Source organism: Xiphophorus maculatus, chromosome 21 (assembly GCF_002775205.1).
Source record: "Xiphophorus maculatus strain JP 163 A chromosome 21, X_maculatus-5.0-male, whole genome shotgun sequence".
Taxonomy (NCBI): Eukaryota; Metazoa; Chordata; class Actinopteri; order Cyprinodontiformes; family Poeciliidae; genus Xiphophorus; species Xiphophorus maculatus.
In genome coordinates, this window is record NC_036463.1 from 16,198,110 (window position 1) to 16,213,182 (window position 15,073).

The window sequence follows — 15,073 nt, forward strand, 5'->3', positions numbered from 1 at the left end:
CTTTGGGATGACGTGCGTTGTTAGTTTTTCTTCACCGATAGCGTTTTTGCATGTACTGTAGATCGTTTCATCGGACCATCCTCCAAAATGTTTCTGTTTCTTGTGGCTACTTTTCCATGACTGAAACTTGTTGTCAACACATTCTCCAGCCAAACACCTACAAACCAGTTATCCTTTACTGGTACTTTGTGTTGGTCTATGACGTAAAATCCCAGTAAAATATATTGAAGAGAGTATTCCGCCATTTTGGAGGTAGATGTACTTTTTCTATTTCGTGTCTTAAAACATTTCTGACTACTTTTTTTGTTCATCCCTTGCAGCAACGACATCTTGGACTATGTGATGGGACAAGTTCCTGCTCTGCAGCCCAACCAGCCCAGGCCTCGCTTCTCCCTCTACCTGTCGTCTCAGTTGCAGTACGGTGTGGTCATCATCTACCACAAGCAGTGCGCCTTCTTGCTCGGTGAGATTTAAATTGAAAAAAAAGGAGTACTCCAGCACATTTTGCCGACGTTTGGAGCGCCAGCGCTTCTCACGTTTTCTGCCAAAAGCATCTTTTACTGTTAGTCACAGGAATGCTCTTTTGGTGTGAAACACAAAACAGCCCTGCCGTCACACATCTCGCCTCCTGACTCACCCTGATAGAGCGGGATGCGCAAACCAATACGGTGCTGATGAGAGCTGGATCAGTCTCGGAAGGATCGGTCTCGATTTACTGACACCGATCCCACGTCCAAGAAATATGCAACCCACGCCGCTCTCTCAGTTCGATCGAGACTGTGAAAGACCAGCATCGTCTGCGTGTCGGCGCGTGAAGGCCCTGTAATGTGGATCGCTGTGATTGTGGAAGTTGTTGCGTCTGCCGGCCTTTTCTGTGAGGATTTGGATTTTTGTGTGTTTATTGAGTCTCTGTTGTCGTGGCTCCCTCATGAATGTTCCCAGCTGTCTCTCGTTTCTCCTGATTATCCCCGTGCCCCGCCCTGACCATATTGTTATTTGACTGATTTATTTTTGTTTCCTTGTGTTCGCTTTTCTTCTGTACACTTCGTGATCGTCATTAAAACCATCGTTTTGCATTTCAACCCGGGTCTGAATGCTCACCGCTAAATCCACCCACTTCACGACAGTTTCAAGCTGTGCACGTGAGGAAACTCGTAACCTCTCTTTGTGTTTTTCTTTTTCTTTCTTTTTTTCTTTCAGAGGAGATCCAGCAAACGATCGACCGCTGGCTCCGCTCTAAAAGACACGTCCAGATGGACCTGGCTGAATCCGACAGGTGAACACCCTCACAGTGAGCCGTGAGAAGAGACTCAGGGTGTCTGCGTGACCTTAAAGTGTCTAAAATTCATCAATATAAAATTAAGGCTTTATATCGTCTTAAATTACTTATTAAAAAATGTAAGTGCCTCAAATACGCTAATCATAGGTCTTACATTTTGTCTTGGTTGGTCTACTTTGTCTTGTACATTATATATAGTTTATTTTTCTTATGGGACTTTTCTGTAAAGCAAATGTTGGAGTCGCATGCCACATTTTCATCGCTAACTAGCTGCTAACGTACCCTTGCTAGCTAGCATGGGTAAGTGTAAATTTATCGGCAGTTTGCTGGACGACATTTGTCTTGGCGACTGGCTCAATCCCGTTACCAACCCGCACTGTGCTACATTCATTCTGTTCAAAAAAAGCTTGGCACTATTACTGTAGAAAACATCCAATTTTCTTTTGTACATTTCTGTGTCTTAAATTTCACTCATAATGCTCTTAAAACATCTTAAATTTTAGTTGGTGGAACTCTGCTCTTAGAGCAGACTGCAGAAATGAGAATGTGTTTGCTTTACTGACGTGTTGACGGATGAACTGAGCTCCTCATGCCGGGGGGCTTCATTAATATTTTAGAAGCCCCGATACGGAACTGAGGCGGCACGAGATCCTTCATGTCCGCCACGCGCGTTTTTTTATTTCCCCAATGTTCCGCAGTTTAAATCTAACACCACAAGTGCGTTAGCGTCTCGTGGATCCGTAGAAGCCGTAGTTAAAAGTGGCTCCTCTCCGTCTCGTCCTCCGGCAGGATGGCTCTGGATCTTCCCGACGGCCTCAACATGATGGAGGAGGCCGAGGGAGCTCTGGACCCCTTCTTTGGCGTGATGGCATCCCACCAGCTGCCCAGCCCCTACAAAATAGTCCCGGTACGGTCACCGCACACACACCGCCGGCGCTTTGCGCCGTTGTCGTGGCTCGTGTTGGCTCTGGCTGCCGCGCAGCAAGTAAAAAAGACGGGACATCTGCCAGCACAGTGAGCTGCTCCTCATGTCAAATATTTAGTATGTAAATATTGGCAGGTTGGACGGAGGTGGCAGCGTTGTGTCAGGAGCAACAGTGGGCATATTTACAGAGCCTTCCTAAAGTATTCACGCCCTTGAACTTTTAACGCAATTGGGGTTTTTTTCACTCCATGACCTCAAACTTTCTGTTTTAATGGGACTTGATGCTGAACGATCAGCACAAGAAAGAGGATCGTTGGGAGGTGAGAGGATAAGGAAGTTTGGTTTTAAAAATCTAAAAAGTATCTTTGCTTGGAAACACTTAAATAAATTCAAAATGAGCTGCTTTTAGAAGTGGCCTTGTTAGTAAGTAGAACCCACTGGTGTGTATTTTAGGTCTGAAATGATTAATCGTGATTAATCGATTATTGAAATATTCATTAATCATAATCATTAATATTCATTAATTCATTACTATTACTATTAACCAATAGTAATTGGTTAATCGTTGATACAGACTCAAAAATGAATATATTCAGAGCAGTAACTAAGGCCAAACTGATTTAAGATTTTAAAAAAATCTGTAAATATTTGTTTTAACACTAGGACTACCAGGATTTTGAGAAATTCCTATCTCTACCAAGAGGGGCCAAATTGGGTATCTTCCTAGAACTACCGAGAGAGGGCCAAACTGGGTTATTAGCATCCAAATGTGGACAAACTGACGACTCTGAATGGTCTAATTAGCATCCCTGTAGATGTGACCATAGCCTGAGGGACCAGCAGGGGGGAGGAGAGCCAAACTCACTACATCAACATTCACGCTGATTGTCCTTGGAACAGGATAGTAATGGCCTTATTTACATAACAAAGGCGCCTCTTCACACCCTCTCTTGGAGGGCCAAACTGGCCCCTCTCTGGTACCTAGACGAAGATTCCCATTTTGGGAATCTTTGGTAGTCCTAGTGTTAACCAAAACTCCACAAGTCAGCTGGTTCAAACTCACTAAAATAATGCAATGTTGTTGCATTTTAGGCAAGAAAATATTTATTTTCTTATTTAAAAAAAAAAAAAGAAATATTTGTTTATTTGCAGGGAGGTATTTTGTTCTATTGAGTCTGGATAGAATACCGGATCTCGAAAAGGAACTGTAGAAACCCTCCTTTTAGTTGCTGTTTCTAGCCAGAGTCCAAATACGAAGCTGAAATGCAGTTAGATCAACGTCCTTATAAAGTTAATAAATGAAAATAACGCAAATAGAATATTCTTAATTTATGTTTCCTTGTCACTTCTATGCACTATTATTCCATGTCACAGTGGCGTTTATCTCCTGGGCCACCATTTTATTGCACCACACCCAGAAAGCGCATAGTAAAGCAAATCACTTCTTTGATTTACGCTAAGGTGTAAATGTGGCAGAAACATTTGAACTTTGACCTTTTGCTGGAATCGTTCCAGATAAACAGGTGTGGAGTCAGTTGTTCTACAACATATAGATGATCTGCAGTGCCTCAAAGACACGAGCTGTCCTTAATTTAAAAAAAAAAAAAAAACCTGATTCAAATCTTCAAATTTGCTCTCAGAGTTTCAGTTAATTGACAACATCCTAAGCAAATCCAGACATCCGGTTCTGTTTTCCTGATTTGTTTTTGACCCAGACTGTTGTGTTCAGAGCAAATGATGGTGAATGAGTGGATAGTTATTGCCACAATTTTAGTTTCCAATATTAAAACCCAGAATTGTTAGATATTAGTCATTAAAGGGTGAGCTTCTTCATAACACCCAGAAAAATGTTTTCCTTTCCTCCCTTTTTAACACTAAATTTATGCTTAAAATGGCCAAAAACGCACAGCTTTTCTACACAGCTCCAAAACAGATTTTCATTTGTCACACATAGGTTTTTTTTTTATTTGTTTTTTTATGTCCTTGTAGACAGAGTTTGCGATTGAGGATTTGGTTTCGCAGCACTCTGTGGTGTCCAGCCCCACCAACGAACCAAACAATAAAGGTGAGTTTTAATTGAGCTAAAGATACGATTGCCTTTGCACTTACTTTCCCCTGATGTATGGAAATAAAAAAAATGACTTCCTGATTCTCTTGTGTATATAAATACGATCAGGAAAGAAGATAAGGGAAGAAAAACAACAACAATAAAAACCATCTTCAAGCTCACTTTTGGTGAACTGAAGGTTGAATTAGTGAAGTTGTGCTCATGTCTTCGTCAGAGGTTTTCGTGTCTCTTCCTTCAGTCGTTCTTGGTGCAGCGCCACCGCAGGCGAGGGGATGGAACAGGTTTTTTGAAGGTTTTTGTTGGTCTGACACAACGCAGCATGAAAGCAAACCGCACTAGCTGAAAATGTAGCAAATGTTGCAATTTTGCTCCCAAGTAGAGCCGAGTCTACCGGACTACCAGGTGTACAAACGCCTTAACATTGAGCTCCTGGCTCAATGTTAAGGCTTCACATGTGAAGCACTTCGTCTTTGTCTATGTGAAAAAAAAAAAAAAAAATTTCACAAAATGTCATTTTGTGAAAAAATGAAATTTCACAAATTCCTCTGAATTTCACAAAAACAATGAAATGCCAGGAAATATCCAATAAAAACCGGGTAGCTCCTGCTTGTAGACTAAAAATTGGATTTCATTGAGTCGCTCAACAGTATAATGTTCTAAAATATGAGGCGCAGGAATGGCTCGAGAGGGAGAAAGTCAAATGATTCGTCCAAGATCCCTCCCTATATGTTCCAATCCTAACAAATATTGCGAAAGATTTAGTTCTGTCTTAACGGACAAAGTTTTTGCATAAAGTAATAAAAGCTGAGATTTATTTATTAAAAGGCACAACTATGTGGATTTTTTTTTTATTGAATGGTGGGCTTTTCTATTATTGTTTTTGTCAGTATGACATTATGCGACTGGAACGAAAGACGATTTTAATTTGTAGCGCGCGCCGTATGCTTTCGATAAGAAACAACTTACAGTATTTTTAAGTGGTAACATCTTCCTGTCTGACCGCCTTGCTTTGTCTCTCCCTGGTCCGTTTCTCCTGAAGCAGGTTTCACTTTGCCTCCGGCTGCCATCACACTAACAGAGAAGGAGCAGTTTGTCATCAACACTGCTGAGGTAAACTCTCTGTCAGGGTTCAGCTTCAGGAACAACCTCAGTCATCATTTTTAGGGACAGCACACGTCCCGGTGAATTATCGAGCCGGGATGTGTGTGTGTGTGTGCGTGTGTGTGAACGGCATCTCTACTTACAGGCTGTCCGTTCATCCTTAAAAAGTCTTAAATTTGTGTGTCTCATATTAAGGCCTTTAAATGTCTTTTTTTCTGTCAGGCAGACGTTTTCATTGCGCTCTGTGATTTGAAGTGGTTGAGGCTACTGCTAATTAGTTGCTAATATTCCTTTACTAGCTAGCTAGTCCTGTTTTTTTTGCATATATCTATATTTATTTTTCACAAAATAAACATATATTGTAGATTTCTTGCTTTACATGTCTTTAATCTCATTCTTCATGGTCTTAAAAAAAAAAGTTTTAAATTTGAGTCAGTAGAGCCTGCAGGAACCGTGTTTTAACGTCTTTGTCGCACACACAGCTGTTCGCTTTGCTATCCCCTCCTGCCTTACAGTATTAAAGCCTGGCTTCGCTCGGCATAACAATTCATTTTATGCGCATGTCACACAGTGGAATTGTTGGCAAACTGTAACTAAACCCTGTTGTGTGTCGGTCGACCTCTCTGCAGTGTTTAATTGCAGGCAGATCCTCGTGCTTTGATTAACAGACTGCAGAGGCACCTCCACACGGCCTCCTCATTCTGTCACTCACAGACAGATAATGTTCCTCCTCAAGCACCCTCGGCCGATGAAGTCCATTTTGCCTTGATGAGATCTGACTTAATTAAATCAGGCTGCACTCAAACAGACATGTTGTTCATGTTTCTGCTCTTCCGGCTCCCGCCTGCCTGTCCTAAAGCGTTATCTTTGCCCCACGGGCGACACGACGTGACACGACGTACCACTAGCTTTTCTTTGGTTGCATGTTTCTCATTATTTCCTCACATTTTTTTTTATTTTTTATTTTGTTCTCCGACGAGGCAGGATTTTAACGGAGCTGAGCTTCCTGAAGCCACAGCCAGAGACATTCAGTTGCTGATGGATCAGCCTGATCACTTCAGGAGAGGTGTGTCTCTGTCTCTCATCGCTCTTTTAGTCACAAAGCTTTTACGTGCTTCGTTGGAAGCTGCTGCTGCTGCTGCTAAATATTACTTCTTGGTGTTTCTGGTTTTGTGTCCCACTAATTAAAATAAATAAATCAGTAGATTTTAATCCATGTGAGGGGAGTCTACAAAAGGCTGAACTCAGGATACTTTTTTTTTTTTTTGACCTGCTTTTAGAACAGGTGTTGCCAAACAGAGAGACTCAACATGTTGCCTAGAAAATTGAGTTGACCCTCTACTGCGGCAGCTGGTTGGCCTTGTGTGTGTGTTTTTGTTCTTCCTTGCAGTTACACTTCCCACTTGTAAATTCATTTAATATACTATTTTTATATGGATATATACATAATTTTTCAGAACTGGTCTTCTTTGTCCTGGCTGGGAAAAAAAAATCTAGCTCAATTTGAAATTGTAGTTTATTATGTAAAGCCTTGCTGGCTGTATTGAGGTGTTAATAGAGCTAAAATCTCACATTAGCGTCTTTGTAATGCAATGCCAGACATCTGGGTTTTCCCCACTTTCAGCTGTTTGGGAAAAAAAGGCTACTACACTTTTCCCTTACCTGCATACAACTTTGGCTAGAAATAAATTTGCAATACAATTTGCTCTAAAAACAGATTAAATAGGTAGAAAACTATTGTAGACTTACTGATAACTCCAGAAACTATAGTTTTAAAACTATAGCTTTAAAAAAAAAAATGTATTCATAGTGGTCTTAAAAAGTCTGCAAAAAGCCTGACGATGTCTTCCAAATCTTGTCCAAATCATTTCTTAAGTAACATTAATGTTCATTCTACAGCAGGGGGTTGCAGTATTGTTATCCACCTGATGGTGGCAGCACCTACAAAAGCCTGATCTTATCTGTGTTTTTGTGTCTGCATCTTTAAACATCTCAGAAGATCCCGTTGCTATCAGAGCGCTCTTTCTGGAGTAAATCTTAAACTCTAACCTGTATATATATGTGTGTAATTTTTATGTTTTATCTCGTTCTTTTTGTAAATATGTGCTTAAACAGAAGATGAGGAGACTAACGAGAGGACCGGGGACCGAGCCGTCTCATCCTTTGGCGTCCAGTGAGCCTGGAAACTTTTAAAACCAAACTGTAAAGGTTGTCAGTGCGAGGCCTCTCCTGTTGATCGCTCGTGCGTTCCTGCGTCCAGGCTGAAGGACACGATGCTCGGGACAGAGCAGGACGTCATGTGGCTGCTGGACGAGGAGACCGGGGAGGCTTTGGAGGTTCCTCTGGCAGCCGTGGCCCCTGAAATGACCCCTGAGCACGTAGCGATGCCACCGGAGAACGTAGGGGACAGAGCTACAGAGAGCCTCTGTGACCAGGTCAGAGACACATGGACAGAATCTGTTGCTGTTGGGTTTTTTTAGGAAACAATTGACAGCATGTTAGAGCATGTCAACGTGTACTGCTGTGCTGTAATGCCATTGGTTCTCTGCGCGTGTCGTTTACTCTGCCGCCAGGCGGTGGACCGTCCTCTGAGGACGCTCGGCGGGAGACGCAGGCGCCAGCTGGTCTTTGTGGACCCTGAGGTCCAGATCCCTGACAAAGAAATACAGCAGCAGATTGAAGATCCACTGATCGAAACTCTAAATATGGTACATAGCATATACATTAATATTTTATTTTCTGCACTAATTCAATTTAAAAAGATATTCTGGTAAAGAAAAAGAGCTTTGGGCATCTTTAAGGTTTATAAGCACTGATTTGCCTTGTCAATGTTTAATGTTTTAGTTTATGAACAAACGGCAGAACCCACAGAAATAGACCAGAGCTGCAACTAACGACAATTTTGGCAACTGATTATTCTGACGATTAATCTGATTAAAGAATTGGCACATGCTGCAGGTTTTCCACTTCACCACTTCAACCTTTTTTGTACGATATTGCAAACACATTAAAAGATGCAAGCAAACAAATAATTAAATCCCTTTCTTAAGTGAGAAAGTAAACATTTTATTACCTAAATTGCAACAGAGAAAAATATTTACAGAAAAGGGTTTTTTTATTTTCTTATGTGAAAAATGCATATATTTTTGTGCAGTTTTGTCTTTAATATTGCTCTGAGTGTGTTGCTCCTTCAGCAAATGGCGTCTTCCTGAGTCTGTATACTGAAGTTGACGATGAATCAATTGTTGAATTAGTTAACGATTATTTCAATAATCGATTTGTCACGACGAATCCGATAAATCGTTGCAGCCTTAAGAGACAAGCATTCTCTCATTTTTGATCACAACGCATCAGTTTTACTATAAACAACCTTTATTTGGTGTAAAATTATTCGATCCAGATTTGACAGGTCTGAGTATTGTACATTTTTAATTAGAGACCATTTAAGTTGATCTGGATGCCTGAAAAAGGCTGTAAAGTTTGATACACTGCCGAAACAGGAGCCATTATTGTGATGTATCATGATTTGTGGCACATAGAGATAATTAAACCTAACTAGGTACTTTTTTTTTTTTTTTTTTTTTTTTTTTGGCGTTCAAACACCTGTAATTTTATAGGAAAATCTAGAAGTCTGAGTCTGTAGAAGTATTTGTTGGAACCAACACCAGCAGCTGCATGTATAAACAACAATCTCTCTTAGGAGATGTTGTTCACTCACTGATTGAATTTTCTGTCGCTGCTTCACTGTAATCAGACTCCTGCTATCTAAGTGTGGATTTCACTAGTTTCACTTAATTACACTGCAGCTTTCTGTTTCTTCCCTTTGCTTTGAAACCCTTCTGCAGTAGAGCTCATTGATTCCGTTTCTTCTTTCTTCTTCTGCTGTTTAAATTCCTTTGAGGAGTCACGATTTACTTCCAACTCTCAAGCAAAAAAAAAAAAAAAAAAGAAGTCATGTTCCGCAGCGTTCATCTAGGTAACATGTTGTTCTTTCTGTCAGACGGAGGTGCTGCTGGACGTCCGTGCGCTGACCAAGAGGGCCTCTCCTGCTCAGCTCTTCAGCGCCCCCTGTGGATGTCAGTAACAAGAGCCGGCCCTCGCTCCACTCAAAATAAATCAATAAATCTTGTTACAGAATAAGTTTTTAACCAGCAAACATAATTTAAAATAAATGCTTGATGGTTGTTGTTTTTGGACAGGGCTAGTTTCCCCCCCCTCCTTGATAGATGAAATCGTTATTTTATGAAAGTGGAACAGAATATCTCTTAGCCCATTTTCTGCACTTAGGAGTCTCAATATCTGCTCTTAAAAAAGGCCGAACAAACGCCTCTGGCAGTAACAGGTGGAGTAATTGATTTGCATGTGAGTAGCTTCCCTAGATTTGGCCTAGATTCATTTGAACAACTAGGTTAGTGTTGGAAGTGGCTCTGCAAACCTTCATGCAGAGCTAAAATCTTGCCGGTTGATTTAAAAAAAATGTTTTTAAATGTAAGAACGAATCAGAAAACGAAACTAAAATGCTTCTGCTCAAACCTGTAAAAATTGCTTTCTATGACGTCGTCTGCCAATCTGCCCACTGTGGTAAAGAACACAGATTATCCTCTGACCCCCTCCCCACCTCCGCAGCTCTTGTCCACCCCAACCTCCTGTCGCTATGGAAACAGCGGGCCTCCATCGCCGTCCAGAGCGAGAGCGGGGCGACGCAGAGAGCGGCAGAGGAGTCAGAGCAGGACATGGAGATCCTGCGGACGGAGAGGAAGCGGAGGCACTCGCGCGTGAAGGAGGTCGGTCGGATATTTTTAGAGGAGCGGAGGAGAGCTCGGCGCGGTCGCCATGAGTGACAGAGAGCGAGAAAACGCGCCCAAACGCCGGTTCTGGTTCTCAAAAGTCCTTGCTGGAGTTCGTAGAACTGCAGCTGGGTTACTTTTGAGTTTTTAATTCGCGCGTGCTCAGCTCAGTTGACGAGACGAATGAGATCACAGAGCGTTCTGTCTGATAAACCTGTGCCCCTCTTCCCTCGCAGATGAGCAGCCAATCAGGACTTCAAACCACTGAGGGCTCATGTGAGTCTTCTCTCACAAACACAAGTTCCCCATTCATGACTTGGCAGCACAATAAAGAGATCACCATTATGCACTTTTGCGTGTAAACAGCTGTGTTGGATGCGATGCTGGAGATGCCCGACGAAGATAAGTTTGGAAGTGATGTGATGACTCCTGTCAGCAGATGGTGGGTTGCTGATGAACTGAGACAACTAGATGAACAGGGAACATGTCATTGAGTGAGTGAGTGTGTGTGTGCGTGTGTGTGTGTTTGTAGGTCTCCACATGAGGACATCCAGCCGCCAATGGAGCCGATAGCCGAGGAAAACATGGAGATGCCCGAGGCTCAGACCGACACACACTACATGCTGAGGTTCGCCAATAAAGCATGTTGCACGTTATCGCGATAACCGATATTATTATTGTTTTGAGACCAAAGTTATATTTATGAAATCCTTGAAATATAACGGTGATATGTGCTATGTAGCATATCTGTCTAGAAGTCACTGTTGTGAATAAAAAATTATATTTTGGTTAAAAAAAAAAAAAAGCTCTGGACCCCTAAAATATTTATATTATCTCCAGGAGGACAGTATTGTTTTGATACCATTTTCAAGTAATATAAATATATTTTATTTGGATGTTAGTTGATAGAGCAACACAACATAGTGCTTTTTTAAATTTGATTTCAGTTCTGAATCTTTTAAGTATGTGTTGCCACTACAGCCATGGGACATTGCATATCTTGGTATCGATACGATACCAAATAAATATAGTATTCCCATATTGATACTGATATCAATACTTTTTTTTTCCCCTTTGAGTTATTTTGTTCAGGCCTTTCAAACAGAATTTGGACAACATCTGTGTAATGTAATGTACCTAACATTAACATTGTTTCTGTGCATTTTTCTAAAGAAAGTGCAAAAAGTTTTCTTTTAAGACCAAACCAAAACAAAATCGTATTTTTTGAGGCAGAGTTGAGAAACTACAACACAAAAACAAAGTAACATTTCAAGAGGAAATCTGAAACTAAAGTATCCAACTGCGCTTTCATCAGTCTTTTTATCTCCATATTTACTTCCAGCTGCATCGCCTCCGTCCAGCAGAAATTCGGTGAAGTCGCCTTTGACTCTTTGCTGCCCCCAAAGGCTGACCGCTGTACCGCAGCTCGCACTCTGAACAAACTGCTGGGTGAGGAGATCTGCCGCTTTTCCTCAAATATTTAAAGAGTTTCCATCTGAGAAATGGTTGTGATCTGTAAGCTGTGACGGGTGACGTTAATCTGTCGTCATTTGTGTGTGCAGAGCTGCTGTCAGGTGGACAGGTGACGGCCTGCCAGACTGAGCCCTACAGTAGCATCGCCATAGCGCCAGCAGCACTCGGGACGCCAATCTGAACACACCTCAGTTCTCACCGATGAGTTTATAGCGGAATGAATTAATTCTTCTATAAATTCCATTTTTTTAATGTAATTGATAAGCAATCATTTGTTTCAGCAGTTTGCAGTTTTTTAAAAAAAAATTAAAGAACATTTTACGGAAATGTTAATCTTTTAAATATTTAATGTATTTATATGTTTTAATAATTATTTTAAAAAACATGTTGATAGTGTTTACATGTTGAGTTTTATTCAAGCTTTTTTTCTATTTTAGACCATTAAATGCTACAAAGAGCAATTTTGATTGCTCCTTTTAATTTTAAATTGTTCAACTAATTTAAAATGAAATAAAATTCTATTGACTTTTACTAAATACAAAACCTAACGTTGCCTTTTTGGTAGTGGATATGTTTTCTTTTAAGAGTAACTATTCTCATACAGGGACACAATTGCAAACATGGGGAGGTTTTTTCAGTATTTTCTTTATTTCGATGTCAAACAACACTGATCTAAACTCACTGGGTAGAAGCACAATAATCAATAATGGTGGAAATAATATGACATCACGCCTGAATGAAGTTTTTGCATGTTGAATGACCTGGGCAGCAACACTGTTTTTGTGCCACCTCGGTGTGACTGAGGCCTGAGCTGAGGTCAGAGAGCAGAAATCCTCTCTTGCCTCATCTCGCTGGAGTGACGAATGTTGGAATAGTTTTGCTAACAGCAGGCTACGGCTCTCCCTCCAACGTTTACAGCACGTTCCGATGCAGAAATGCATCCGGCTTTTTTAAATGCACATGGCTTTTTTTTTTTTTTTTTTTTTTTTAAATGCGAGATCACTGGCTTGTGGAAAAGCCACAAATGAAGATGTGAGCGCCACTTCGCGGTGTTTACGGACAACCGGGCGGGTTGCGGGAGGCCGGGGGGGTCGCGGGCCGGTTAGAGGTGCAGGTGGGAAAACTGGTGTTGGTGTGTCAGGGTTATTCGTTGTTGCTCATGGAAATCCAACATACCGAGCTCCACGGCTCCTGGCGGGGAATCTCATTTAAATATTTTACAGACTGTTATTGAAAAATTAAGTGAAATAGAACAAAATGTCTATTACCAGACTATTCCTTGCAGTGTGTATGTATTGTGGTCTTCCCTTTAATTTTTATTGTGTTTATTTATCCATCCATGCGCAGCTACCCGTTTGAGTCATTATTTCAAACGTTTGCTTTTTTATCTATCAGTTTGTCTTTTTGATTGCTTATCTAGTTGTCCATCCATCAAATTGACTATGATTCACTATTCATGTGTCATCTATTGTCTTATGCACACTGCAAAGACAAGATATCGCCAAGTATTTTTTGTCTATTTCTAGTTTAAACATTTGAAATAAGTCACAACTAACTTACAAGTAACTTTTCAACAAGATATAGGAGCTTTTTAAAGTAAATAATTCCTAAATTTTGATTAGAAAAAAGTATTATTTCCACTGGCAGATTATTTCACCAAGACATTTTCCCCAGGTTGTAAGTGAAATAATCTAACAGTGGAACTGCTACTTTTTTATATCAATATTAAGGAATTGACTTAAAGTAAACTTTTATATCATGCTGAAAAGTCACAAGTTAGTTTAGCCTTAATTCAAGTGTACTCCGATACTTGCACTTGAAAATAGACCTAAAATACCAAACAATATGCATCCATCTTATAGCTGGGACAAAAAATTAGCAGCGTTTCGTTTTTTTACCCCCCTCCAACAGTGGAGAATGTGATGGTGCCGTGAGAGGCTCATACACCAACCTCACATTCAAAGAGCAGACGACGAGATAAGGCGGCTGGCGTCTTTTCATTACACACTGTCATAAATCTGTCATCCACAATGAACCTGAGGTCCGATGTTGGCATTTTAATGCTTCTTGTCACCTTACATGTTCATCCAAAACACATGAATCACTTCGGCTCCGAGCGTTTACACTGTAACTGAAGAGACAAAAAGGCCCATGCTTCCTCTATGTTGAGCTGAGAATGACCCTCTGTGACTCCTCTCCTGCCTGCGTCGGTGTGAAGGCAAACACAAACTCCCGACCATCTGTCAGTCAGCTCTCTGACAGGTTAATAAACCTGACACCTGGGCGACACATAGCACACATTTCCCACTGGCTGCTTATATCAGCCTGGAGGGGCAGAGCTCAGGTCTGCGTACATCTCCACAGCTCAGAATCGCCACCCGGCTAGTATCTGCATCGGCACAGGCCGGGAATAAAGAACAGCTGGAGACGGGGGGGGGGGAGCAGATAACACTTCCTCAACAAAGAGAGTGCGGTGGTGTTGTTGTCGGTGGTGGAACAGGACAGTGATTCAAGCTGGCGGCGGACAAAAAGCAGGCCTCCTTGGAGGAGGGGGAGGCCGAGCCAACGGGCAGGAAGCTCCACGAGCCGCAACGTGTGATGGTGCGCGTGGAGGTGGAGCAGGACATCCCCATGTCGGTGGCGTTGCCCATCGAGCTGCAGGCGGATGGTTCTCACCAAGCCTTTCCCTTCCTGGACACCACGCTGGCTGATCTGGGCATCCAAGAGTGAGTCCAGAATTTAGATTTATGGGCCAATCTAAATTGTAGTCGACAATACCTAGAGTTTGGTCCTTTTCAGTGTTACCTAAAGGTAGAGGGTGCGTTATCAAACATCTGGTTTACGTGTCCAGGTCAGACGTGAAGGAGAGGGTGGTCTGGGTCGACACCAAGAAGACGCAGGTGAAGAACAAAACGGGGAAGCTGAAGGAGAAGGAAACTACCATCCTGGAGGTATTTGATCCGTTACTGGGAAAGGGCATGAAGATTAGGCGAAAAGCAGAAAAGCAAAGTCGTGATGGTGTGTTTTTATGCTGCTTTAGGTGCGAGTGAAAGCCAAAAAGCCAGGAGATAAACAACTCCAGGAGGTTCTGTACAGCACAGAAGCCCACACTGACCGCTCCTTCTGCCGGACAGGGATGGACATTCAGCCCTGGAAGCAGGGAGATCCAGGTCTGTACGCAGCCCATCTATGTAGACATTTAGATTTTACATCTTACAAAGAGAGGGAGGAATTAAATCCTCCATGCTCCAGAACTCACACAGCCACTCAAATAGCAGAAAGCTCAGACTGATACAGATCACACTGGTGTGCTAAAGTCTTGTGGAGTGAAGAAAGATCATACCAAACCTCTAATCACTGGAATACAGAAGACTTGGGACACCACCTGTATATCCATTTTCTCTAGTTGAAAAATAAGAACTGCTCACTGCCACTCAGCA

At 41.7% G+C, this 15,073-nt stretch overlaps 1 protein-coding gene across 3 annotated transcripts; it reads left to right on the top strand.

The window, feature by feature from the left end:
- Positions 1-699: 699 nt before the first annotated feature.
- LOC102236333 (meiotic recombination protein REC8 homolog) lies at positions 700-11,949 on the top strand. 3 transcript variants are annotated; one of them, XM_023326366.1, is made up of 16 exons: positions 700-874; positions 1,201-1,276; positions 2,069-2,186; positions 4,194-4,269; positions 5,312-5,382; positions 6,358-6,439; positions 7,489-7,546; positions 7,634-7,808; positions 7,947-8,081; positions 9,374-9,449; positions 10,000-10,157; positions 10,397-10,436; positions 10,527-10,602; positions 10,693-10,788; positions 11,503-11,609; positions 11,723-11,949. In XM_023326366.1, the coding sequence occupies exons 2-16, from the start codon at positions 1,254-1,256 to the stop codon at positions 11,812-11,814; spliced, it is 1,383 nt and encodes a 460-aa protein (XP_023182134.1). In that variant the 5' UTR covers positions 700-874; positions 1,201-1,253; the 3' UTR covers positions 11,815-11,949. The 3 variants fall into 3 exon arrangements, with proteins under 3 accessions (XP_023182134.1, XP_023182135.1, XP_023182136.1); XM_023326367.1 differs by having other exon boundaries at positions 5,315-5,382; XM_023326368.1 differs by lacking the exons at positions 700-874; positions 1,201-1,276 and adding an exon at positions 1,323-1,398.
- The last annotated feature ends 3,124 nt before the right edge of the window (positions 11,950-15,073 follow it).